The sequence below is a fragment of the Poeciliopsis prolifica genome, unplaced genomic scaffold (assembly GCF_027474105.1).
Source record: "Poeciliopsis prolifica strain line A6 unplaced genomic scaffold, Auburn_PproV2 SCAFFOLD002, whole genome shotgun sequence".
NCBI classification, from domain to species: domain Eukaryota; kingdom Metazoa; phylum Chordata; class Actinopteri; order Cyprinodontiformes; family Poeciliidae; genus Poeciliopsis; species Poeciliopsis prolifica.
This window is the reverse complement of record NW_026562377.1, coordinates 19,147,416-19,174,445: the sequence shown is the minus strand read 5'-3', so window position 1 is coordinate 19,174,445 and position 27,030 is coordinate 19,147,416. Positions and strand designations below refer to the sequence as shown.

Below are 27,030 nucleotides of genomic sequence, written 5' to 3'. Positions count from 1 at the left end.
AGATCCTCAACCAAAAAGTCATTCTGTACACAGCAAACTCATAGCCTCTCGCTGCCAGGTGATGGCGCCAAAATTCCTTTGTTGCCAACAAAAACCATGGACCCACAAGGCTGTTTTTTTTGTTTTTGTTTTTTTTTTTACTTCTAACAACTGAGAAACACGGTTGAGTTGTTAGATGTCGGAGCATGTTTTGATTCACTAAAACTTCAGACTTTTATCTTATGGTTCCAAATAACCTAAAGGCTTTGTTCACATGTGTAAATCAAATGAAAGGGGGGTGGAAAAAAAGAACAGCAACAACTCCTTCGCTGTGACTAAGATGTGTAAAACATACTGTCCTACATATAGTTCAGCCTCCCAGGCTTCCCTCTGGCTGAGCTCCAGCTGTGATGCCTTCCGGGATCATTTGCGAGACCCTTCATCCCTCACTCGCTTCTTTACCTCACTCCCTACGTCACGTGGTGCGCCTCTGACGGGGCGGTGGGCGTGTCCCAAACGGTGGCGTTTCATTCATAAATACTTTTAAGCTTCAAAAAGAACACGTTGAAGTGCTCACAGGAGTGTTTCGTGCTGCTGCCTTCGACCCCTCTACCTCCCGTATGGACCAGGCTGGTCGAGTAGGTGAGTGCTGCCCGTGGCCGCTTTGTGTGCCTGTGTGTGTTGCTTGTTTGCGTGGGGGTGCGTGTGTGTGTTTGTAGGTGTGTGTGTGTGTGTGCAGCAGCCAGTTCAGATCGTGAGCCGTGCTGCTGCCTTCGCTCAAGCTTTGCCAAACGCCCGACAGATTAAAAAAAAAAAAAATCAAAGGCGCCTGTGAAATATCAAGATGCCTGGCTGCATCCATTCGTGCGTTTTTGTTTGCTTGTTTGTTTGTTTTCCGTTCATTTTCAAAGCAAAAACATGCGGGATCAGCCTGCATTCTTTCAGAAATGATCAATCAGAAGAAAAAAAACGCAATCACAAAGAAATCGAGCATTTTTATGTTTTTTTTTTTTCTTGAAATCTTTCTTGCCTTTTTGGAGGCGTTTAGACGATTGGCGCTAAAAGACGGGATGAAATCTAAACGCGCTGTGTGACACCGGTGATGCAGCCGGTAGGAATTGAGATTTTGAGCGTGAAAGGGACGCGGTACTGCCGGGGTCACCCGCGTCTCACCATCTGCTTTGGCAACTGATGAACAGAGCTATTTCCAGGGCTCCCATGCACCGAGAAACCCGGGAGTTCTTGGACAAACTCGCGTCACAGCTCACGTTTGTTTCAGCTCCACCAGATTCTGCACCAGTGACCATCCATCGCATTCCTGGAACCATTTAGATCAGGTGATTGGAAGTTATTGTTATTGTTATCGCTATAGCTACTTAAAATGGTTATGCGATGATGATGCACCAATCATCGATTTCTTGTCCGATACGCCAATTTTTTATCATTGACCGGAAGATTTAGGCTTCGACCATCGTCGCAATTTCTGTTTCAACGAGGACTATAACACTTTAAAGAAAATCAGCTTGAGGTTCTTTGATGAAGCTAGCTAAATAATAATAATAATAAATACATTTAAAAATACAGTTGTCCTAAATTTTACATCAAAGTCTTCGTGTTTATTATTAAACCAAGAAAAGCATCCAAAACACTTGCTGTTGGTAGGTGCAGTGATGGATTAAAACTTGCAAGTTATTACTTTTGATTCATTTACTGCACCGATATAAGACCATCAATATTAATAATGAAAACAACAACTCATTTTTAGTATTTAATTAGCCAATCAGAGCTGATCAAGTTCCAATCCTCCACCAAGTCATCAGGAGAAGTAAAAGAAATCTTCAAAATTATATTACTGTGTTTGTTGAATACAGGGAACCGAGTCACGTCAACAGTGTAATAACATAGTAATTCTCGTATTTGTTTGCCTGTTGCCAGACATGCAGCGCTTTCGTCCCGTTGCTCCGAGGCCAGCGGGCCAGTCCTGAGGGGGAAGCACCGCTGCTCTGACTCAGTCGGCGGAGGATGCAGCAAGGGAGCTGAGGAAGAGAGTCCTGAGCTATACAGCCTAACACACATACACACACACACAAATCCAGAGCCGCTGCCGCTGCTGCTGCTGCTGCTGCTGCGCGCTGCCCTCCATCAGGGTAAGATCACTGGGCTGGCAGAAAGCAGGATGTGGTGCAGCAATATACTGCAAAGCAAACCATTCTTTCTTAGATGGCTTACAAGTGTATGGAAGTCAGATGGGATCTAGGTAACAGATTAAAGAATTGTGTTGCTGAAGTTGAGTGCTGCAGTGATTGACTGGCAAACAAGAAGAGCTGAATGCTGCTGGCATGTTGCTTCTTCCTCGCTGGGTGAGTAGCTTCATCCGTATGTGTGTGAGTGTGTATGTGTGGGTGTTTGATGCAGCAGTAGCAGTATTAAAGGGTGTGATCTGGAAGAGCAAATACAAGCCAGCAGTGCTGAAAGAGCTGCTGTTTCTCTCTGTTGTGCGAGAGGATAGATGGGGAATAGATTCAGTTGTCAAGCTGATCCAAAACAGCTGAAGAGTTAATGCTTCAATTTACAAAAGCCATTTCATTGCCTGGGCACTTTCAAAAATCCAGATATTTAGCCCATTCTGTCCTTTTTTTTTTTTTTTTTTTTTGCAGTGTCCCCCTTAGTTTCCAGTATAGATTTTGCTTTCATCTGGCCTTAAAATCAACAAATTATAGCAGCCAGTTACATTCTAGGGAGGTAATAAACACAATTCTGTCAGCTTGCTTTTGGCTGACATGCCTGGGTTTTTTACCCTGGACAAAACAGCACATTTGGTGACTGACTTCCAGTGACAGGCGCTTCCTTTGTGCCTTTGTGTGCTTGTGTTGTCTCTCAGGGGGACTCTTTAGCTGGCTAGGACCATGAGCAATGAGTCTACCGTCTGGAACATCCTACCAGAAAACTCCACGGTAAGTCTGCTTTTCGCCACTAACTTTGTTCTCAAACTTCCTGTCAAACGCGCGTGCGCATGTCTGTGTGTGTTGTGCGCAGGTCAGCACCAGAGCCATACTTTCCCCTCATATTCTCTTCTGGTCGATTGACTGGCTAATAGAGAACATCCTGATCTGGGTCTGATATAATTAAATCTCTGATCTAATCTCAGCTTTAATTTCCCTTTGCAGAGAAATTATGGCGTGACGTCAGACATTAACACTTGTTGTGTTGTCTCTTACTGAGCTGAAAGATTGTCAGTCTGATATCCAAAAGTCTTACACAAGTGGACCTCAATAATGAAAGCATCCTTTAAAAAGTGAGGTTTTTGTTTTCTAAAGCAACTGAAACTCTTAGGTAGTTTTCATTTTGACAATTATTTCTGTTAATTTTTTGAGAATCCTGACATAGGTAATAAAAAGTAAGTTTTAAATGTTACATAAAATCAATAGATGGGTGCCTTATATAAAAAATTTTATTCAATCGTCAGGTTCTAAAATAAACAAATAATAAGGGAGACAGAAGACAAGAATTTTATTGGGGAGCTAAAAGGCAGGAAAAAGTATGGTGCAAAAGAAACTAGAACAAAAGCTTATTTATGTGGTTGGCTGAGATTGACAAGAAATAGATTTAAGCTGCAGTCAGCACTTCAAGGGCCACCACATGGAGACATACAGTATCCAGGGCCTGACCTGCAGCCGTTGCATTTCCTGAACCAGAGTCAATGTCACAAGCATCTCACCTCGGCTCAAAAGAAAAACGTCTGAACTGTTGCTCGGCGGTCCAAAGTCCAATTTTCAGATAAAAGAGAATTTGTCATTTTACAGTGGGGGCATTCCCAATGCCCCGCAGTCTGGAAGAAGAGTGGCGATCCACAAATCAAAGTTTCTTTCGGTCCAATGTGACGTTTCCACAGTCAAACTTAGAATGCCATGTCACCTTCTCGTGTTGGTTCACTGAGGTTTTCTCAACCTACCAGGAAAGTTTATTGCACTTCACGCTTCCCTCTCCTTACCAGAAGCTCTGGTTTCATTTTCTAGCAGAACTTAATGCCTGCCCATCCTGACAAAAGTACCGCTTTTGTAATTTATGCAAAAGTGCTCCCAATCAAATATAGAGTGCAGAAACTGAGTTAATACATTTCTGAAAAGAAAAAAAAGTCATTGTTACGTAAATTTTCCGAGTTATGAAATTCAGATTTTTATTAGCTGTGAGCTATAATCATGTTGGGAAGTCTTTCTCATAATTGCTGAGATAATGATCTTCTGTATGCTGTGGGTTTCTGCAGAATACCACAAGTAATTATATATTATTTTTACATTTCTCTTACTTTGCCATGATTCTAGAGACACAAAGAGGTTCTTCAGTAGCCCCTTTGTGTGTTACTGACTCCACGACTTTGTCACTAAGTTGTGTTGAACAAAGAGGAAATGTTACATATAATGCAAGAAAACAGACTTTGGTAGATTCTTTAGCGCAGCATTGCTTTATCTACACTCTTAATGTTCTTACTTTAGATCTTGTTTGTCCTTTAGACTTCAGAATTCATTGTGAATGCAAGTATTTGAAAAATGTATCAGTTTTATGATGTCTCTGCTTTTTATGGGCACATTTGGACATCTATATTAAAGTATTTTAATGCACTTATCCAGAAATTTAAGAGTGTAGTGTAGCATAGAGAACTCCAGAGGAAAATAATTAAAGGACCGTGATGATTTTGGGATTAAACTGGAATTGTTTTGTCCTCCTTCTTTAAATGCGTGCGAAACAAAAAGCTGCTAATTGAGGTGTCCACCTGTGCTGCTCGTGTGTGGGTTATGCCCTCAGCTGTACTCCTTCTCCCATTGCTAATATGAATCTTAGACAGGTTAATAGTTCCTGGAGTTTATTGATCATTCAGACAGTTGTATATATAGATTTAGTATATGCAAGCCAACCAACCGGTGGGCTTAAAATCAATCTTTTAAACTGCATGCTGCTGCTGTTACGGGGGAAGCAGCCGTAAATCGGCTCTATTGTTAAAGCTTCTCATGTTGCAAACTAAACAATTTTGTGCAAGTTGAAGGTTAGCATCTGCTTGTCAACTTCGAGCTTACTTTTCAGAAAATAGCAAAGCTACATGGTTGCTCCTCGCTAGCTAAAATATCAATGTATAGTTTAGTTTTGGTGAGTGAAATTAAGAAGACAAGTTCTGTTATCCCAGAGAACTTCCATAAAGTTATATTTTGTACATAAAAATATGCACTGCCTACAGAAGGCAGGCCGCTGTCTTACTGAACTTATAGGACATTGCAAAACGTTGCATATAAACAGAGCAAATAAAAACACAGACGTGAAAAATAATCTATATACAAACAATTGCATTCAAAAAAAATGCTCAACTAAAAATAAATTTTTTTCATGAGGCAAAGGCAGTGAATTCAAATTAAAAATGCAATAGAGCCAAATGGTCATACAGTAAACTAAAATGTAATCAGTTACTACTATGCACTAAAAATAACTACACAACTGTAACCAAAAACAAGGAGAAAAAGTCTTTAAATTGCTTTTAAAATCATAAATACTATAAATCTCTACTCAGGTCTTTGGGACCGTTGTTCCAAATGTCTGTATTTAATGAATGATGCCTCACTGTGAGTTGAAGATTTAATAATAAGCAGTAAGAGAGGAACTTTCTCTGAAGACATCGGAAGTCTAGAAGGCTTCTAAAAGTGATAGGTCAGACCTATAACATATTAATATCTCCAGTAAAGTATGAAACACCTTCCTATAATACTAAAATACACAAGCCGGTTGAGCAGAGTTTTTAAATGCCAGCTTGAGGTAAGCCCTCCCTCTGCTCCTCTTCTGCATTTTAGAAAAACCTCGCCTTTTTTGTAGCGGAGCTGCTCTCTGGCAATGTTCTCCAGATGATGAAACTCGTCCTTTGTAACCATGTTAATGTGACACTAATTTTCTTTTCATCAATCTGAATGGCACAGTGTCAGTCCTTGAAGCAGGATGAGCTGTAGATTTTGTTCAATCTACAACAAAACAAAATCAGCGCAAAATAACGATGATTAAAAATAAAAATGAAGATAACAACCCACCAAAACAAAACAAAACAAAACACTGTTGCATGTAACATGATTATGTCTCTTACAACCAATATGTCCTAATATTATTTAAGCAACTGTAGCAACATCTGTTGCTTTTCTGGCTTAAGCCAAATAAATTATGTTGTGTCTTTAAAATTTTTCATACGATAACACTTTTTTACGTTATCATGCTGCCTCCTAGCGGAAGAGCTCCTCAAACCCGTAACAGTTTATCAGTCCAAACACTAAGTGCAATCTGTTTAAAAACCTCAAAAAGCACCGTTCAGGCCTTAAGCGACAGTTTGCTACAAAGACATGCGGTGCAGAAAAATATGAATCAACATAATTTTAACTGGCAACAGTAAGGATTTACAAGCTGCTGTGCCTGTTAATGTGTGACATTACTTAAAACATAAACTTTTTTCCCCTCTAAAGTTGATTTGTTTCAGACGGACACAAGCAGCATTGTCTAGCCTATAAAAGGCAAAGATGTCATTTTAACACATCTGTTCCGTTTTGTGTTTTTACCTCAGGAGATCCCACTTGAGCCCGAGGAGCAGCCGGATGGCTACGTGCTCCTCCTGGTGATCCTCTCTGTCTTTCTGGTAGGAACGCTGGTCAGCATCTCTGTCTTCCTCGTCGTTTGCTGCCGCTGCTGCCGAGGAGGGCGCTTCTGTGACAGGTGCGGCATCGAAACACCGTGGCTCCGCCGTTTGCTTAAGCCCCCTCCTCTGAAGTTTTATGAACCTTGAAATGACATGAGACCGACAGACTTAACTGATAAAAGCAAAGAACATAATAAAAGCAGCAGCTGTATAATCTAATAACAAGAGCACAGTAATAAATGGTAACCTCATAAAGCCCCTCAGTGCTCACTTTTTGTTGACCGTGTTTCAGCGAGCCTGATTGAAGTCTGCTGCTGAGGTTGAGGCCGTAGGAAAGGGCTGTTGTATTGATTGTTGTTATATTTTATGTTATTGTCAAATGTCTCGGTTATCTACCCACCAATCCCCATCAAACCTACTATGATACTCTGCTGCACATAAGAAAACTCCCTAAAATTCAATCCATGCAGTTTGAGGCAAGACTGCAGGTTAGGCTACAAATCCAGGCACATGGAAAGTTCTTGACGTTCTCCTGTTGCTGAACATTTAAGGAGAGTCTGGCGTTAGACCTAATATGTATTGACCCATTACGGAGCTGATCGTAATTGCAAAATGGATGTAACAAGACTGATGTGGAACAAGCAACAAGTGAGACATACAGCAGATTCCAGAAGTATTGAAACACCAAAATTCTCATGCAAATGCATAATTGCATGAGATCATTTCAAAAAAATTTTTCATTTTTTTAAAATTTATTTTTTATGTGACATAAATCCTATATACTTCAAATAAATTCAACTGAAAAACAAACATTTTGGAGGGGAAAATAAAACGGGAATCTTAAGACAAAAACTATTTTGGACCTTTGGTTTGAACTGCAATATCGAGTCTTAAATACTTATTTGCATCCTTCGACTACACCAGGGTTTTCAGAGAGGTTGCAAAAAGTAAAAGGGATCGAATGTACAAAGGTATCAGTCAGGAGAAGGCAAAACGAAGACTGAAAACTAGCAAGTAGAGGTTGTGCTCTATGTGTGGTAGCAATCACCTGTATTCGTTATTTGTTTTTGTAAATTAAGAGTTACTCAGCTAAAATATCTAACTTTATTTTGAAGAATGTGTAATTGTCTGTTTAATCCAAGTTTATGTTTTTGTCCACTTTTCTTCAAGGTATGTTTGAGATTGAAAAGAAATAACACAGTGCATCTTCTAAAGAACATCATATCCTCTGTGGACTGATAGTCTGAATTATTTCTGTCGTTGTTGTTGTTGCTCAGTTCGAATTGGACTTTTTGTCCAGTTATGAAATTATCTTCACTTCTTAATTCTAGTTAGTTTTGACCCCAAGCTTGTAGGTGACTGTATTATGCATAAGTATGGAGAGGAATTTATTTGTCCAGCATCACACTAAGCCACAGCTCGTACGCAACTCAACAAAATTAGATAATTGTAGCCAAAATTTCAAAAAACTGAATCTGGCAGAAGGTCTCCCTGCTCTCTCATGGAAGACTCTGAACAGGAGACGACCTAACAGTAGGATGGACTTGGAAAATATTGGCAAAGTTCAAGTGGCAATGATGTGGGGAAGCGTCTCAGCGATGAAACTCAATCAACATGTTTGCTTAAAATATAGCTTCTTATGCTACTGGATTATTACAGTAACTTTATTTATTTACTTTTTCTTCTAATAAAATAGTGCTTTAGCTAAATATTACAGAATGCACGTAGAATGTAAAAAAGAAAAGAAGATGTAATTTTTCAATATCAGATCAGGGGTGTAGAAAGCTTTGACAGTCCCTGCAGTGCAAATAATAATAATAAAAAAGCCTTTACCGATATGCTTTCATTGCTGGATTGTTATTGCTTGCAGGATTGCGAGCCTACAGAGACGTGTAAGCATGTTAAAGCATGACAGCGCAGCGTGCTCACTCATTCTACACGGCTGCTGCTTGAATGTCAGGACCTCCTGTGGTGCTGTTATGAAAACACCTTGTTGGAGGCACTTTCAGTATTCACGGTTATTTATCTGTGAATCATCTGTGTTTATTCACTGCAGAAATGGCTGACCCCTCCCTCTCCCGCCGGCCTCTCCTCCCCCAGAACTCCCCACCGCCCCACCCCCCGCCATTCTCACCCCTCGGATTCTGTGGCTCCGTCTAACGGCGGCACACGCACAACCTCGTACACACGAGCACACGAGAGCTCTAGGTGCAGATAAACAGCGAGCACACAGGCTGAGGCGTGAAAACGAGAATCGGGCCGACTGGTACAAATGATGAGGGTAATGAGATTTCATAGCAGCCATCGGCGGTGATTAATGTTGCGTCTCAATCCAGCACTGTGCAGAGACTCCATGCACACGCACACAAAGTCACCAAATCACACTTTAGACCCGCAAGACGTACGGCAAAGCAGGAGCTACAGAGGAAATGAAAGACAAGGAGAAGAAGCACATATCTGGGTGGATGGAGATGTCCCTCCAGTTACTTCACACCCACACAAGCACATGCATGCAGCTTTCAGCCCTGCACAGTGAAATAAAATGGAGGAAAACGACTAGGGAGAGCTTTTGGTTTCTTTTTTTTCTTTCTTTTTTTTCCTCTCATCTCATCAAGCAAATCCTCTGCATGGGATTTAGGAGGCACTATAGAGGATCAGCAGCTAATAAGGGTGATAAAACAGAGAGGGTTTTAAGAAAATATCCCAAATGTGTAATAAAGTTGCTGAGAAAGAACGCAGAGCAACTGGTGAGTAGGTGTAAAAGTTCTGTCGTACTGATAGTACAGAATTCAATATGAGTTTTACCTGCAATGGATTTGAGCAGATACACCTCCACAATGAAGTTGATCACTTGCAGTGACTAACTGGATGATTTTTTTTAAACCAAATGGGTATCTGAACAGGGTGACATGCATTGATACTTTACAGCCTGTGATCTGGTGGTGGTAGTGTAGTCATGTGGGAACATGTTTTATCAGCAAGTACAGAGAAGCTGGCAACTGAGGAGCATTCCTGAAGGAAAACCCGTTTGATGCAACAGAAGACTTCAAACTGGGGTACAGCGTCTTCCCCCAGGAGATAAACAACATTAAACAAACAGCCAGAGTTATATTGAATGGCTTGGTGTCTCGATTGTCAGAAACTTTGTGGATAACTCTGTCACAGCAATAATCTGCTCTTGTGTTTCAATCCCAGGGCCGACAATGACCCCGAGAAAACTGCCACTTATATGGAGGAGTCTCAGCCCACCCATGGTAAGATGGGGATGCAGAAAGGAAGAAGGGATAAATGAACAGATTCTAAAAAGGAGGAACTGACTCTGATGGAACTGAGTGACCCACTACCATGTTTAGCTGTAGAAAAAAAAATACCCTGAACTATATTTTTCCAACTTGAAATGTTATGACTTTTCCTGAATGGATCCCATCATTAGAAAAAGTTACACTTTGTTGCTGTTTATATTTCTATGTGGGATGCACAGCACTATGATACAAGGATTGTCTTATGGGTCATTTTTGATCCGTAAATGATAAAACCATTTAAACACCAGAAAAATAGTTCAGAGGCCACACGCAAACTCTCTCTAATACATAAACACACACATAGCACACATTTGAAAAATGGCTGCCAAGAGAATTTCTCAAACACGCATGAACACACAAACACTCCAGTTATGTTTCGAAACAACATTGTGGCACGATAAAAAGCTAAAGCTAAGTAGATTTGACATGATGTGGCCTCCAGACCTGTTCAAGGTATCAGAGCAAATGAACCAAAAATCTGGAAGCCTGATCTAAAACAAAGTTTTTAGCATAATACTTTTCCAAAGTATATATCCATGTGTAAAATCAGTGTTTTTTTTTCATATTTCTATGCTGTTCTCCTTTTTTGTTACAAATGTAATTCGAGGTTGCTTTAATATTTGCAGTCTTTCCGTGAAGCGCTTGCAATTTTCATTTGTTATATAAATAAATTATACTTGCTTCCAAAAATCAACCCTTTTCCATGACCAGCCACACTAAGATTTAAGTTCTATAAAATAAACTATAGGGGTCAGCTACACCGAAGCCACCAATTAAGGACAATCTCTAGACAATCTGCACAGTATGCTCAAACCTTGTGAAATGTTGCAGGAGCTTTACCTTTTGAAAAAGGTCATAAAAAGTATAGACAGCAAAGAAATCGTTCATTTTAGCACCTGTGATTTGACTTGAAAATACATTGTGAAATTACACAGGAACACAGGAAATGATTTGGCACCAGTTCATTATAAACGCATTTAGAAACTTCATTAACTTAAGTTTAAGACAGCGTAACTGGGTTTCGATTTTTTTTTTCGGGGGGGGCATGTTGAATGTTGATGAACCTCCTGACCCACCAGTCACTTTGAGTGTATTACTGTATAGTTACTCATCCATCTCCTTTTCATCTTTTATTAAAACTCTTCTTCGTCTATCAGCCTGAACATCTGAGTCTCTCTGACTTCCCTTTGTCTCTTTACATTTGGTCAGAAATCACTATCAGGGTGGATGAGTCAGACTGCCTGTCCATGGCCAGCTCTCACAACCAAGAGACAGAGCGCTTCCTGTCCACCGGCCCCACAGGCCGCCGGGTCTCCTTCAATGAAGCTGCTCTCTTTGATCATGGCAAGAAAACCCAGGAGAAGGGCCGCAGGTCAGCTAGCAAGCGTGCGCGCGCACACACACACACAAATATTTGAAAAGAGATTTTTGCTTTTCGTTCAGCACTCGACTCTTGCACGAAATGACTGCTGCTTTCTCAGATCAAAGAATGTAAACAGTTCACTATGTCCAACGTCTTGTGACGTTATTTTAACACAGTTTTTTTCCCTCTTCCAATAAAGTCAGAATTGCAAAATGAATTGATTAGCCCTCTCTGTCAAGCTTATCAATTTATTTCTTAGGTTTGTAATTATGTCACACTTTTTTCATTCTCAAATGATGGACTGAACAAAATTAAATCCATTCCACACTTTTCAGATCTTCCTCTTTAATTAGAGAAGCATTTGAATTTTTCTTTCACTTTACTATTGTCTACTTCATGTGGCTAGCTGTTGGTTACAACTTGACAAGGGTGATGGTGCCTTTGGAAGGGACTGCACCTACTCTGCTGCAAACGCACTTTCACCTGTGCACCTCAGGTACACTCTGACCGAAGGCGATTTCCACCACCTGAAGAATGCACGGCTCACAAACCTCAACATCCCCCCGCCGGCACTCAAAATCGTCACGATTCACGAATGTGACTCGGCTGAAAACACCATCACATCAACGACCCGTCCTGTGGCTAAATCAGCTCTTTCCATATTCCAGGTCAGAGACTACAATTCTTCTGTATGATTTTATTGGATTTTTACAATTTTTTTCCAAAAAGCCACATTGTCATCAGATGAAGCCTAAAACATCTGATGACAAAACAAGTCCTTGTTTTGGTTTGTCCTTCCCTTCTCAGCCAATGCTTTGCCCCCTGCCACAAACGCCGCTGATCAGTTTGAGTGTGAATCCCAGCTGTGCCCTCCCTGGGGATGCTCTCAATTCTGTGGTTGACACCAGCTTCTGTGAGAACTCTGCAGCTCTCGGCTCAACGAAGCCGACCTCCAGCTCTGTAAGTAATGCTACCGAAAATCAAATCGAGGAGCAAACCTGCAATTTAACAGAAAGTACTAAGTAAGGCTATAACTACTGTCTTAGAATGAGGTATGTTACCAAGTTCATGACGATGCAAAGATGAATCACTTGTCAAGTGGTGCATTTCCGGCCAGACTTTGCACCTAAAGACATTTCTGCACACATTAGATTAGCGCTCATACGGCGTGAAAGAATGATGGTTGAAGGGTAAACGTGGGAACACTACGTTAGAGACGGACTGTCAGAGAGGTTTCCACTCAGACTACTGCTGTGGGCAGAGTTTTGCGCATGACCACATCTCCGTGTCTTTGCTTAGATTGAGATGATGCGAGCGAGGCCCCGGGACAGGGGCAGCAGCGTCAGCGTAGGAGAGGCAGCGCCGATGATGGGGAACAGTGGTGTGGGCCCCGCCGGTGGCATCGCGGGAAGTCCGAGGCCCGTCTTGCAGTTTCTCACCAAACTTCGGCGCCATGCTAGTCTGGAGGGGGCCAGCCCCTACTTCAAAATAAAAAAGTGGAAGCTGGACAGCAGCCAAAGAGCATCCAGCCTGGACACAAGAGGTTATTTCTGATACTCTTTCTGTTCCATCATTCATTGTTTTCTTGTTGATTTTTTTTTTCTCTGTAGATTTATTTCTTATTTTGTGTCTTTGCCAACATTCTCTCATGGTAAACAGACAACGGGTTAGCAGGGAGCTCCAGCAACCAACTGTGAGCCGCCTTTTGCCTGAGCTAGATGTAAACACACAAGCATACAAGACAGATGGCTCAATGACGTAAAGTTTGGTTGTTCCAAATCATTTTGAGCCCTTGACTTAATCCTCCCTGCCGCTCACCTCATCTACCACACACGCTACCACTGGTTCGTCCCAATGCTCTTCTGTCTTTGCTCCAAAGAGATCACAAAATCCCAAACAGTCGGACAGGGCTTTCAGCTGAATTAAGTGTAACTTGGCTCCTGCTGTCTCAAGGCTCGTCAAACTCATTCCTCTTTCTTTGTGTTTGGTGCGTACCAGGCTCTCCCAAGCGGCGGCAGTTCCAACGCCAGCGAGCCGCCAGCGAGAGCATGGACCAGGACGACAACGACACTCACCACATAGACCTCATCCAGTACATTGCCCGCACCCAGGATGTCCCCTACTATCAGAGCCAGCCCACCACACGCCTCCTGTCACCCCCATCCACACCACCCCCCTCCCTCGGCAGGTATCTTTAATTCCCTTGCCATTCATCCCGTTCACTGCTTTGCTGCCTTGCAACCATGTTTTACTGCAACAAGAGAAGCTATGGTAACACTGTGCAGAAAACCTAAACTCTGAGTCTCAATACTCCCTCACTAATCTGTCTAGTAAATTCTTTAAAAAACTTGTTCGACCAAACAAGGCTACCAGTGAGACGCGAACGTCTACACGGTCTGGAAAAAAAAGGGGGAGTTTGATCCAAGTGTTTTCCAGGTTTTATTTCATTTCTCCCAGTCAAAAAGCAGTTCAGTCAATCACACATCGATGCCTGATGTGTGGATGATAAGAAATTTCTCATGCCCAGTAATTATTGCAATAAATGATAATATTGTTTCAAGACCATTTTAAAGTAAACTATTGATAATGGCATAAGAATGCAAGTTTTCTCTCTCAAAGACCAATAAACTAATTTGGTAAAAAATAAAAATAAAAATTGAAATTGGAAGATATTCTAAATATCCAAAATGAAACACAGCAACCAAAAACAAATAAAACAGAAATAAAAATCACACATAACCGAAACACAAACTAAATGGATAACGTCTCTAAAAACAAAACTGCCTTTCATTATATCAATCATCAGAATGGAAATTAGAAAGCTCATTTTAATTTTTCATGCAATAACTTGATTCATTGCTTATTGCGACAGACATGTACGTAGGTCCAGCAATCATTATGTTTATCCACCTATCCATCAAACAATCCATCTGTCTATCCATAAACTATCCATTCAGAAGCATTCAGTCATTTTCCATACACTGTCTCCAGCCATCATCCATCCATGAATTCCTCCCTCTTACAATCCAGTTTCAGCCCGCTCCATATTTCATCTAACCTACCTCCTAACCCTACAGAAATATCTGCTATAAGTTCACAGCTTAAGTCTTCATTTTAAAAATTGGGTAAAAAATGACAGAGTGTTCTTGATCTTTTTGTTTCTGTGAGATGTAATCAGTTCCTCATGCCACACCGACTTACTGTGAAGATGCGATTTCGCCACAATCTAGCCACTTGTGTGACAAAGTTCAGTAAACAAGAGGTCTTTTAAACTCGATTTCATGTTTTAAGCAGGATGTTGGGGATTCCCGGAGTGCTCTTCCCTTCCTCCCTCCCCTGAGAGTGGTGTGGAGAATTGGGACACAGAGTTTATTTCTAGCATAAAAACCCATTCCATTGCTGACATGGCTGGGTGATTTCACAAGGTCCTCAGACATTAAATTGTTTTCTAACTTTATATCTTCATTATATAATTTTAGTTTCATATAGCAAAAACTGCTCAGTATATAATATTTGATATTGCTAGTGCTGAACATTAAATAAACATATAAACATTAATGTTTCCTGTGAGTGCTTGATGATATTGGGTAATATGTAATTAACTTCTCGGAAGCCGCAATGAGCAAAATTGTTTTATGAGCCTCTTGCTCAGTTACTCAAGTGGATTTATTCTTCTTGGAAGATTTTTTTTTTTTTTCAAACCCCGACAGCAGAATATTAGTTCCTGTGGCTTCAAAGATTTGGCTCTCAGAGGACATTCAGCAGCAGCCATTGCAAGTCATAAAAATCATTCTGTGCTCTGTGAACACAGTAATGTTCCTCAGGTCAATGCTCTGACAATGACACTTGTGTTGCACCGGTGTCCTTATTTCTACCATTTTATTTTATTATTGTGTTTTATTTTGTCTCCCAACCCCTGTGTGCACACTGCAGGGTAGAGGTAGAGGTGGTGGTGGAGCCCAGCTGCAGCCATGGCGGACCAGGGGTGATTGGCTTGTCCCCTGATCCCCAGGAAGAGACCCTATCTGTGGTGAGGACTGAAGGCGGCTACTCCTCAGACTCCTTCCAACCCCAGGATTCACAGTCACTTTACCGAGACATATGGACACTACGTGCATCACTAGAACAGTACGCTGCCTCTGACCAGAGCAGCAACAACGACAGGAACTCGGTTTGCAGCGATGCTGACAGTGTTTGCTCGCTGAGCGTACGCGCGGATGCTGACAGAGGAGGGCTTCCCAGTTACCCGTCCCAGGACGTAGGTGATGAGGGTGGAGAGGAAGACAAGGACGTCTTTGTGTATTCAGATGGGAAGCTGGGTATGCAAGAGTCAATAAAGAGAAAACATGGTAGCACAGAATCAGAGCGTGGGGGTAGTGATGGAGAATCAGGGACTCGTAAACTGTTACAGATGGACAGCGGGTATGCGTCAATAGAGGCTCCGTCACGAGGTCCAGAGGACCTGAGGCTGTTTAGCAGCAGCAGCAGCGTCACTGACAGCCCTAAAGACAGAACTGCTCACGAGAAAAGACATCATTTCACCAATGCGGGGCGAACAGGCACTATCGGTGAGAGTTTCGAGTCTCATCTCTTTGAAGAGGAATCTGAAGATGAGTTGTTGCTGGGTGCCAGTGGAGGAGTTCCCATGGAAATAGGTGCTAGTTCTTCAGGCTGGCTGCCATATGGTCAGATGCTCAACCCTCGAGAGGCTGTGCAACCTCCAGCTCAACCAGTAACCCTTCATCGGCGTGACTACAGCATAGACGAAAAAACAGATGCACTCTTCCACGAGTTCCTCCGCCACGATCCTCAGTTTGACCTCCAGGAGTCGCCAAGAAAACACCGCTCCCGCGTTCACCTTCGTAAGCAGTGGCAGCGCCACAAACAGTGGAGTGACCCCGGAGTCAGACACTTCCAGTCCTCCTTTGAAAGACACCGTATCCCATTGCGGAGGGGAGAAAGTGTAAACTACCCATTGGACACAAGCTACCACAGCACACTGCCCCGCATCGTCAGTGCACCTGACGAGGAGACCAGCGATGGAGCTGGCAGCACTCCTGACACCCCAAAGGTTGAGCCAACATCTACTGAGTCTGAACTGAGGAACGAGAAACTTACGGTCACAGATTCAGAGGAACGCACATCTTCCTCTCTTCCACCCGTTGAGCCCTCGTTATTTGAAAAAGATGGAGGGCTGGTTGAGCAACTTGAGACTCAGGAGGATAGCAAACAATGCGGACACCCTCCTGAACCCCCGGACGAGCGCTCACCTCCTCACCCGCCAAACTCCTCTGGTTACGGCCCTCAAACTATCACAGCAGAGCTCGCGGACAAGCTGACTTCTAACCTGGACGAGAGGCTGTACATGGCCCTTCGCCGGACCAAGGACACACCCTCAGAGTGTGTAACCGTAACAGCCGCACATGCCTCCCCTGACCACAGCCCAGTGTAGCAGGGCTCCAGTCATCGACATTGTCAGCCTCACTTTTCCTCATACACAATTTGTATTAGTTTTAGTTTGTGTTCTTTTGTGCATGGCTTGAGTGGTGAAATCTAGAGCCATAAATGAAACATACAAATTACATGTTGAACCAGTCCACAAATTAAGCCTGCAGACCAAGAGATCCAAAAGAAATTTACTCAATATAAGCATTTTGAATGTGTTTCATGTTCACATTTTGCAGTTTCCAAACGAACATGATCGATTATGGAAAACGATAGATAAGCTGAGAAACATGTCAAAACATCCTTCCTGCTTTACTGATAACTGTATCCTTTTTGGCTATTTCTATGTCTGGGTTCAGTTTGTGTTGCCAATCATGTCTTTCCAGTTAGAGTACCTGAAGCTGAACGCGCGTTCAGCCTCTGCTCACTGATCCACTGTGAAACCAGGTGCTATTAGACAAGTGAAAAGCTCTTGAACTGCTGCCTGTCATAATTAGTTGAACTAAATGAAGGATTCAAATTTTGATTATTGTTGTCAGGACCATATCAGGCAAATTAATCTCCATGCTCGTTGATTCTCTGTCACTTTAAACCTCGCAAGAAAAGGTTCAAACTGGTTGTTTAAATCAGCGAGCTCACAACTTTCTCTGAGATGAGGTAAATTTCTTGTACAATCTATCTTTTGAAGGGAACCTATTCAAATTTATCTTTGCTGAGTCCACTCCTCAACTTTGTTGCTGATTTCTTGTTTGATTTATTTATTTATTTTTTTTGTTTTACTTAATGGGTACTTCTGCGTTTTAGAACACCTGGACAGATGAAAGAACAATTTCAAAACTGTGCGAGGTGTACCTGTAAGAACTCAATAAGCTCCTAGCACTTGGCTCAGCACTGACACCACGTGTCTCTGTCTTGGCAGGAAAAACAGACCTTTTTGTTCACAGGTTTACGGCTATCTTTTAGGCAGTTACATAAAAGCTACTGAACATGATGGGTATTTATTGAGAGAAATCTTTCAAAACCACGCTAAGCTCTCAAAAACATGCTCTACCTTTCAGCGTGCACTGATCATAATGTTGTGACCTCTGGCAGGTGGTGTGAAAAGAAAAAAACTTCAAAGCGGCCTCTGCAGAATATGAAGAAGTAATTAAAACTGTGCTGATTATATCTTCATCATGACATATGTCACTGTATGGAAAACAGGCAGTAAGTGAAGAGCTTCCCAACAATTGACGGGTTGGAAAGAATTTGATCTGGGGGAAACTGGTGTCTTGAGAAAGGGGGTCATTGTGTTTCCAAATCTTCAGCTTTTGTTCAGTAAGCATCAGTATCTGTCAAACGTGGTCCAAGGATGTCAGTTGGCAATGGGGAAGTAGCTAATTCATGCACATTGGAGTGAAGGCCAGACTGTATGAGCCAAACCAACACACATACCAAGGTAGACCATGTACAACAGGAAGTTTTATGCATAATTTGGCCTCCGAATTCCCTACATTTCTGTCCAGTCTGTCACCAGTGGGATTTGCTGAATATGCAAGTCAGATTTCAGTAGCTCACACCAAAAGCATCTGGAGCAAAAGATTTAGGGATGCTCTGGAGTTGGTGGCTCTTTGGGTAATGTATACTTTATCTGGAAAAAAAAATGGGAAGTTTGAACTTGATCTGTCCGTGCCGCTGTTCTTATTGGGTTTCCTTTGCTGAATAAACAAAACAAAAAAGAACTTATTTCAAAATTGAACTGAACAAAAATCAAATCGATTGAGTACTTGTGTGCAATTCCAGGACACAAGAGCTGCCATTCGAGTAAAATAAAATAAAAAAAAAGTGATTATTTATTAGGAGTAAAGCGAGGACGCACTGCAGTACGTCATTAATCTTAAGCACCTTTGTCAGCTTGATCATTAACTGGTTTTGCTCGTAAAGTTTTTCTCAGATGGGCTGTAGAAATCCCTGCCTTTGTAATACGGAGGCAAGGGATCACTGCAGATGACGGGGATAGATATTAAGAATAATATTAACAATAAGAGGAGGGTTGCATTCCCCAACTCTGTCATCTCATCCTCTGAGGCTGTTGCCCTGCAGTAAATGTAAAGGGCTCTTTACGTTGGATGATGATGATAATACCTCTCTCCTGCCTGCCCAGATTATATCTTCTCCTTCTGCATGAAGAGAGTCTTCTTTTATTGCAAAGCTGAATTCCTTCCCTGACTGAGATGAATGGAGGTGAAAGCAAATAAGAGAGACCGGAGAGCCTTATGACTACTGCTTTTTCCTTTTACTCACGCCACATGCATATTGAACCATTATGGCCCTAATATTTGATGTCATCAGCAAGGGGGTAACACGATATACCAGTAGGATAAAAGCTTTCTTGTGAAACAGAAGGACAACTGCTTTCCCTACACATCGAAAGCCTGAAACATCCGTGACACAGCAGCTTCGAAGCCACAGAGAAAATGGCCATATTTATCGAGTGAAACCGTGCAGATGTAAAATAAAATATATATGTGATACAGTTTGCTGTGCATTCCAGCATAATATTGCAAGAGCTAGGCTAAATCAATGTTCCTCATTAGATTTAGACTGATACTGTAAAAGTGAAGTAAACGGTGTTTGTATACAATCAGTAGCCTGTCAAATGCATTGGTGCCATAGCCACATGTAGGACTGCATGAGAGTTCACATTTAAAAGCAGAATCTTTATCCTTTCTCAGACTTAAGGTGAAAGAAAAATAATCAAGTCCATAATTTATAATTATTTGTTAAAGGCAGAGACGTTTTGTATGTTACGGGATTCACTTTTGAAGAGTCAGACTCAACCGGTGTAACCCATTAGATTTTGTGTAATTTCTTTCTTTAAAAAAAAAAAAAAAAAAAAAAAGTAAATCTGTATTATTTGCTTGTTTGTGAACTTCATTTCTTTTGGGGAAGAAATGTGATGAGCTTTCATAGCAACTTAGCTACTGTTGAGTCGAACCTATTTAACCTTAAGGGACCAAATAGTTTGAAAAAACAACAACAGCAACAAAAAAAAAAAGTGTTATTTTAGGCTTGGTTTACAATCTGTCAATAAATGAATGAAGCGAAGCTGGCCAGAGTGTGCTTTATTCAGAGCGAATGGTAGTTTATCAGCGCGTGGGAACTTGGTTTGCCTCTCGTGAATCTCATTTCATTTTTCTCTCTGCTGCTGCGGCTCATATTGATTTCTTTTCGTGCCCTTCTCTCCCCCCAAATTAACTGAATAGAAAAGCCAAATCAAGTTCTGTCATCTACAAAGGGGAGTTGTCAAATGTTTGTCTTCTTCATGCCTTTCAGGCCGCCCCTCTTGTCAGACAGAGGGTTTAACGCCTCACCACGATGGGATTTTACCCCAATGGAGACAGAATTCAATTATACTGGAATTCACAAACAGCACCAGAAGTCATCATAACCCGCTGTAACGTTAAACAAGCTTCCATGCCACATTGGCTGAGCTGCATCTACGGTACATCTACTCCAGCCAACCGGGATTGGGTGGTGAGCTGGTCGTCGAGCAAATTATGGGACCTCATGAAATCTTAAAATCTCCCACTAGCTCCTTGATTAATTAATGTCAAACATTAATCAAATTATGTCTACTTTGCCTTCCGGCACCACAAGATTTTCCACTTCCAAGCGTCATACAGCGCAATAAGATTGTAAAAGTGGTATTTGGATCTCAATTTCACATTTTTAAGCTGAACTGACAAACCTTTCTTTCTCCCCCAGACTGCTGAGATGCACTTTGCCACATAATTGTGTAGCTTCTGTTCTCTGTCTTGGATGAAACTGCTGCAATACCTCATGCTGCCATTGACTATTTGTTCACTATCAGACTGTTTTTTTAGTGCTTGCAAGTTTAACTTTGCTTCTTTCTGAGACAAACTTTTAGGGACTTTAACTCAATTTAGGCTGATATTCTTTTAATAAAAATGTCATCTTAGATAAGTGAAGCTATGTCTGCTTTCTCTGCCTGATCTGTCCTCTCATTCAAAGTAAGCAAAACTTTGGTGGCGATTTTGTCCCTTCAAAGGGTGATTGTTTCTTTGCCCTGCCACCACCACATGCTTGCTCTGGATAAAAAATTGCTGCAGAACAATTGACATGAGGAAATCTGCATGATTTTCCTGGATAATTAACTTTTTACTAATTGGTATTATATGGTCGACTGACTTTGACAAACGGAGGAATAAAACAGCGGGGGTCAAACTAGACTGTGTGTAATGGGAGCTGATTGGATTGGATTGAGCAAAATTGATTTGTTTTTTCATGAAAATTTTGATTCCATGAAACAAATTGCACCAGCTTGTCTTGTAAAGTGCCTTGGGATGATATTTGCTGTGAAAAATGTGCCTTTAAATTTTGTTGTGCTGCCAATCTACAAGTAAAATCTATATATCAAAAGTAAGGTGAAGAAAAGTGCAGTGCGATCAGCCAAGATGGGAGAAACCACAGGAAACGTTGTGATGCAGAAAAGCTCCATGAATTGATTTAGCACAGAGAGAAAAAATAATCAGTGTTGCAATCAAGTGTTAGAAGCTCATTCCAATTAAATGCCCATCATTAAGGAAATAGCAGAAAATAACAATGACGTAGGAAAAGGCTGAAAAAGATAGAAAATGATTCTTTCACACTGACTTGAAATCTATACCTATTCGCCTCTGGCTGTACAAATACATGCAGCTTGTTTCTAACACAGTTGCTAAAACAGGAAATATTTTATTCAGCTGTCAGCTGCCCGGTTTCAGACATGGCTTTGTATTACACACTGACGGACAGCAGGATGAAAAGAGCAGACTACTAAAAGCTACATTCATTCATTAAAAGTGGAGGTGAATGAAAGGCTTCGGGGGACTCTGACATTAATCTTTCCTGAAAGAGGGAGACAGCTGCAGCTACAGCCTTCTGTGTGATTTCATTTCACTCTTTTGCATCACACCCAGGCGCACCTCCGCCACAGTCGCCATTGTCTGCCAGCCAGTAACCGGGACTGACACATCGGCAGGCAGCCAGTGGCAAAACCGAATTGGTTTGTCCTTCGCTATGTGTGGAGACGTCATCATTGTCATCATCAGAGCGTGGAACGAGGAATGACTTCTATTGAACACTACGAGGAAAAAAAAAAAGGTATGGGTAGTGAAGATGATGGTCATTTTCTTTCCTTCAATATTGTGTTATCTAATAATGTAAACTAAATTAGCTGTTCCCTCTTCTCTCGAGCAAGTCAGGTTTTATGAAATGATCAGACCCTTTTCTTTGATCTGTGTATTACACCCCTGGATTTCTCATACACCTAAATTTTGGTCAGTTGGTGGCAATAGCAAAAATCTGTGTGAAAATATTATTCTTACATTGATGGAAAAGTTAAATCTGTGACTCAAAAGATATCCGTTCCATGAAATTCTTTGCACAGTTCCTTGAAAGGTGTAAACAAAGCTCTGTATTAGTAATTCAATAATTTTTAACAATGTATATAATTTATGTCTGGATCTCTCCATACGTCTGCAGATGCCACAGTTGCTCACTGATAGGAAAGCTGCATCTACAGCTGCTTTCCTGTCTGACATAGAAATCATAGACATAAGAAAAAATTTAAATAAACGTTCCTCTTTATGGTGATCTTTAAGACCTTTTCTTCTGGTTTTTTGACATTATTAAAAAACCAGAAGGAAAGGATCCAAAAAAGGATCCCGGCTACTATTATTTCTGCACAATCTGCCCTTACTAAATCATGATCATGAATATTAAACATATTAAGAGTCTCATTTTGAACATCTTGTGTTTGACATAGAAGTTAAAGACATAAGAAAACTAGAAATTATACTTGTTTCATTTTGGAAATATGAAAAATTCTCATACATACATGAAGAAACAACTTTTCAGGGCCAGCTTCTTACCTCACAGTAATCATGGCAACAAAATGTATATAAACACCCGTGATGGTTCCTTGCAGTCGTTGAACACTATTTATCACGGACACAAACTTTTTACCAACCATTAAATACTGTAGTCTTTGGCCAAGTGGGTCAAGCTTTACAGTCCACTCTTCAAATGATCATTACTGACTGCCTGTTGCATGTTCGTAATGCTGTATTGTTCCTGTCTTTGTTGTCACTTTTTCAAATTTGTTAAACAAATTGCAATGACAATTGTCTGCTGTACCACAAAATGACAGTTTTTTTTTTTTTTTTTAAATGTAGCGTAATATAGATTTAAACTCAGACAAGAAATATTTCAGGGCTGCATGGTGGTTCCAAAGCAGCACAGGACCTGCAGACGCCCCTTTCCCCGCAAAACTGGGTCAGTCATTGCTTAGCAGTTTTTAACAATGTGAGCCCAGATTTCTTAATGGGTCGGTCCCTTTAAGTAGGAGTTCTTCATTCACAATTACATGTACGCATAGAGTCTAGGACCTCAAATAGCCATGGACTTTTTTAGTACCATTTGTTCACACACCCACCCACGAGTTGCACATTTTAAGTCTGCCCGACACACATGAATGAACACCTCTGCATTCCCTTCCGCCTCTCCTCCATCTCCCAACCTGCTCCACCTAATCTGCTGTGGAGTTACTCAGTATTCAGGGGATGCTTCTGATAGGAAAACCCCGTCTCTCTCTTTCTCTCTCTCTCTCGCCTCATCACTTCCCTTTGCCACGATCACCACCTGCTCCTCCGCTTCCCCCTCCACCCACACATTCCCCTGCCTCTCTCCTCCCGAGCTCCAGATTGCCTTTTAGAGGAGCAGCACCAGGCGCGGTTTGAACGCGTAAGAGATGTCGATGAGTCATCGGGCTACTCTTTGCTCATGATCAGTCGACTCCTCGGTTTCTCACTCATTATGTGAAGCTAATTTAATGTGACGCCAAAAGCTGATGAGTGTGAAATAGGATTGACTGAGAAGACCCGAGCAGAATGTTAGACAGCCATAAAGCTATAAAAAGATTTATTTTGTGAATTGGACTGGGAAAATGCATGCAGACAAGCCGCTGCTCTCACCGTTTCTGTATTAGTTTCCAGCTTACATAAATAGTTAGCATGAGGTGTCATGTCTGAAGACACAAGCAGAGACTACTTGAAATCAGCTTTGTTTTTTTTAAATGAATTTCCAAAGTGTGAATTTCAAGACAAAAGTGTCATATTGACACACCTGAATTGGTGCTGCTAAATGAGTCATTCTGGGGGTGGAATAAAACAGCGAATGTAGACAAAACGCGAAAAATTAAAAGAGAAGAGAGACGGTCATTTGAAAAAGGAAAGGGCCGACAGAGAGGAATAGGCTACTGAAAAAAGAGTGAGGGGAGTAAAGAGGAGAGCAGGAAAAAGCCCTAGAAAGCTGATTATGCAGCATCTCCTTCCCACGCAGTCTGCCTACGCTTCTTCTTCTCCACCTCCTCCTCCCACTCCTCTTCCTCATCTCCTTGTTGGGGATTCTACTCCATGCATCCCGCCCTTTCCTTTCTTGGCTGCGTCATTCAGCTCTTCATCGTGCATCCCCACCCCTCCCTCCGCCTACCTCTGTAGAGATGGAGCAACCCCTGAACCCCCAGCCCCCTGCCAGCTTCTGCTTGTGATGTGATATACAGAGTAAAGCTTTCAGGCTTTTTGCTACAGCAGTTATGCTTCACGATGGGGCTGGAAGATAAAAATACACCCACACATATTTAGACATTATTCCAAACACTACGGGGTTATTTATTCATCAACTCGCTTGTGAAATTTCTTGAATTTAGCTGTGGCAATTTGTCTCCTTCTTAGTATAGGATCTCAATCAGATTTTGAGACACTTCAGGGCAATATTTAAAACAGTTTTCAAAGGCCAAGAGACACCCAAAGCAATATTTATCGAGCAATGTGTCCACATTTGCTTAAAGACAATCAGTTCAATCTACCTCGGGCAATCTAGGGTGATGCGTGGGTCAGCACTGAGGTAAAGATGAGTGACTCACTCCGTCTTGAGGCATCAAACTGAAAGCATCTACGCGACCACAGGGACATGACTGGAAAGTTACGTCTCAAGTTATTTACATGATCAAAATAACAAAACACGACCGGATAACACAGAGCAAGAGTGTCTGAAGAGGACATGATATCGGCAAATGTACTTTTAAAGACGTACATGACCTACCTGTAAATACCATCTTCAACCTTCTTTCGTCAAATTGACTAGTTTACGGTCTAACCTGCAATCGTCACTGACTTTTAATTTCATTTTCAACAAAAAATTGCATGTCTACGATGGACCCCAGAGGGGATAAGCGTCGTCGTCATGATGAGTCGCAGTTACAAGAGCAACTGACAGGCAAAATGACGAGTCAGATTGCTATAAGCACTCGACAGTGTTTGTTAGGGGTCAAACTGTGGGCTGTGTGGTCAATCATGCCAATGCTCAACATGTGCATTGTCACAGTGGCTCAACTTACAAAACAGTGACCATCCGAGGATGGATTCCGATGTCTTTCTGGTTGCCCTAAACCATCACACCGAGTGAAAAATGTTGCATTATGTGCTAATGATTACTTAAACCCATAAAATATGTGACAACAATAACTGGCATCAGCAAAACTATTGGTTAACTTTACTGTAGATGTTACCTTCTAATAATTTTGCTTATATTAAAAGCAGAGACTACCAGTTTCAAACAAAACTGGATTGTAAACACTCTTTTTTTTTTGTACTGTTTCTAATCCTTCAGTCCCCTGGACTGAGATCTCAGAAGTTGTCTGTAACATCGCCCCAGTTGCGCTGCTGCTCATTGACAGTACTGATGCCGGGACTTTCCATGGCTTCTCATCTTTAAGTTCTTATCGAGCTCGATTTTCCTTCTTCTTGGCTTTTCTCTTCCTTTTGATTCCCACATTTATCATAAATGCTAAAATCAAACTAAAATTCAGATTTCAGAACAAAATTAACTCTCCATTGTGAAATGAAACAAATTGTAGAACGAGGGGAGCTGTTTCTACAAGCCTAGATAAAGAAGAAGGATAGGCAGCACGGTTTGAAGTTACTTTAAAAAATGTATTATGAATATTAAAAGCAAATTTTATGTAATAAATTGTGGAACGATTTCTAAAATTTTGCATTCATAATTGGATTCTCCAAAGAGTCTGAGGTTGTAGACCCCTGCCCTATGTTTATATGGTTGGGGGAAACTTGTGATCTTACTCCGAATTGCAGACTAGCTGAGAGAATGTCATTCTAGCTTTAATACACTTTGAGTGGTCTTTCGATTTATGTCAGCATAGCCTGCATTTCAGATATTGTCTGACGTGCCAGATCTTGGCTTCCATTGCTTTCGTTTTCTGTGCTGTTGTCTTGTTCTTGTGTCGTTTTTGACTGACTTCTATCTCCTTCTGCCAGAACCGGAGGAACAGGGCTCTTTGTGCAAGATGTGGGTGGTAGGAACTGTGCTATACTGCCACCCACCAGCTGCCTGTAAGACCCATTGGGTAGTGTCCAAGTCTTGGGTTCCAAGGGAAAATAATATTGCAAACCAAACACTTCAAGAAAGGTTAGGAGATGGAAGGAAAACGCTAGGATATAAAGCAAAGTTTACTTCCTCTAAGTATTCCTTTTGGTGGAGCTGAATTCAACTCAAAGTGCAAACAGGAACTCAGGCTCATCAAAAAGCACAAATATTTATGAAATAGACAGGAGATGCTTGTCGGAGAAATGAAATTGGGGGGTGCGGCGCTATGTATACTGAAAGAGTGGAAAGCAACACAGTGACCAGAAGTACTAATCAGGGGAAAGTGGAGAGCAGCTGAGGGAGAATGAAGGCGGAGGGAGAGTAGGAGATGGAAAATAGCTGGGAGGGGAGGTGAAAAGATGAGACAGATCAGAAGGAAGGCAGGCTGTAAGGTTTAGCAACAGGATAACCTGAATCTAACAAACAGAATGAACACTAATCTAAGGAAACTAGTCAAATACACGAGTGATACAAATAAGAAACGACGAATAAAAAAAAAAAAAGAGTAATGATCAAAACAGTGACCCAATTGATACCCGAAGTTAAAACATTTTTGGATCACAGCACCAATCTATAACCAGCACTCTTTATGTTTGTTTTCTGAAACTGCTATGATTGACACACTGGTGTGGTGAAGGTATGAAGTGGGCTTTGTAAAGTCCTAGTATTGCTTGATGACATCATCTGAGGCAGTTTTCAACTGGAGAGTAAAAACTGAAAATGGGCCTTTATCCATTACTGAAAAGTTTGGCAAAAGAAGGCTGCACAGTACAGCTCTTCACATCTTAGTTGTAACT

At 41.4% G+C, this 27,030-nt stretch overlaps 1 protein-coding gene across 3 annotated transcripts; it reads left to right on the top strand.

Annotated features, from left to right (window-relative positions):
* The first annotated feature begins 492 nt into the window (after positions 1 to 492).
* On the top strand, positions 493 to 20,671 carry cbarpb (CACN subunit beta associated regulatory protein b). 3 transcript variants are annotated; one of them, XM_055051887.1, is made up of 11 exons: positions 493 to 621; positions 1,915 to 2,126; positions 2,861 to 2,933; positions 6,566 to 6,714; positions 9,833 to 9,891; positions 11,149 to 11,311; positions 11,799 to 11,970; positions 12,110 to 12,262; positions 12,602 to 12,845; positions 13,301 to 13,490; positions 15,236 to 20,671. In XM_055051887.1, the coding sequence occupies exons 3-11, from the start codon at positions 2,886 to 2,888 to the stop codon at positions 16,752 to 16,754; spliced, it is 2,697 nt and encodes an 898-aa protein (XP_054907862.1). In that variant the 5' UTR covers positions 493 to 621; positions 1,915 to 2,126; positions 2,861 to 2,885; the 3' UTR covers positions 16,755 to 20,671. The 3 variants fall into 3 exon arrangements, with proteins under 3 accessions (XP_054907862.1, XP_054907867.1, XP_054907874.1); XM_055051892.1 differs by having other exon boundaries at positions 1,915 to 2,339; XM_055051899.1 differs by lacking the exon at positions 1,915 to 2,126.
* The last annotated feature ends 6,359 nt before the right edge of the window (positions 20,672 to 27,030 follow it).

What these genes read in the sequence shown, in the direction of transcription:
- cbarpb (XM_055051899.1), top strand. Translation starts at nt 2,886, where the DNA reads ATGAGCAATGAGTCTACCGTCTGGAACATCCTACCAGAAAACTCCACG. An exon ending in GGAGTCTCAGCCCACCCATG is followed by an intron (nt 9,892 to 11,148) that starts GTAAGATGGGGA and finishes ACATTTGGTCAG; the next exon opens with AAATCACTATCAGGGTGGAT. An exon ending in ATCCAGCCTGGACACAAGAG is followed by an intron (nt 12,846 to 13,300) that starts GTTATTTCTGAT and finishes GGTGCGTACCAG; the next exon opens with GCTCTCCCAAGCGGCGGCAG.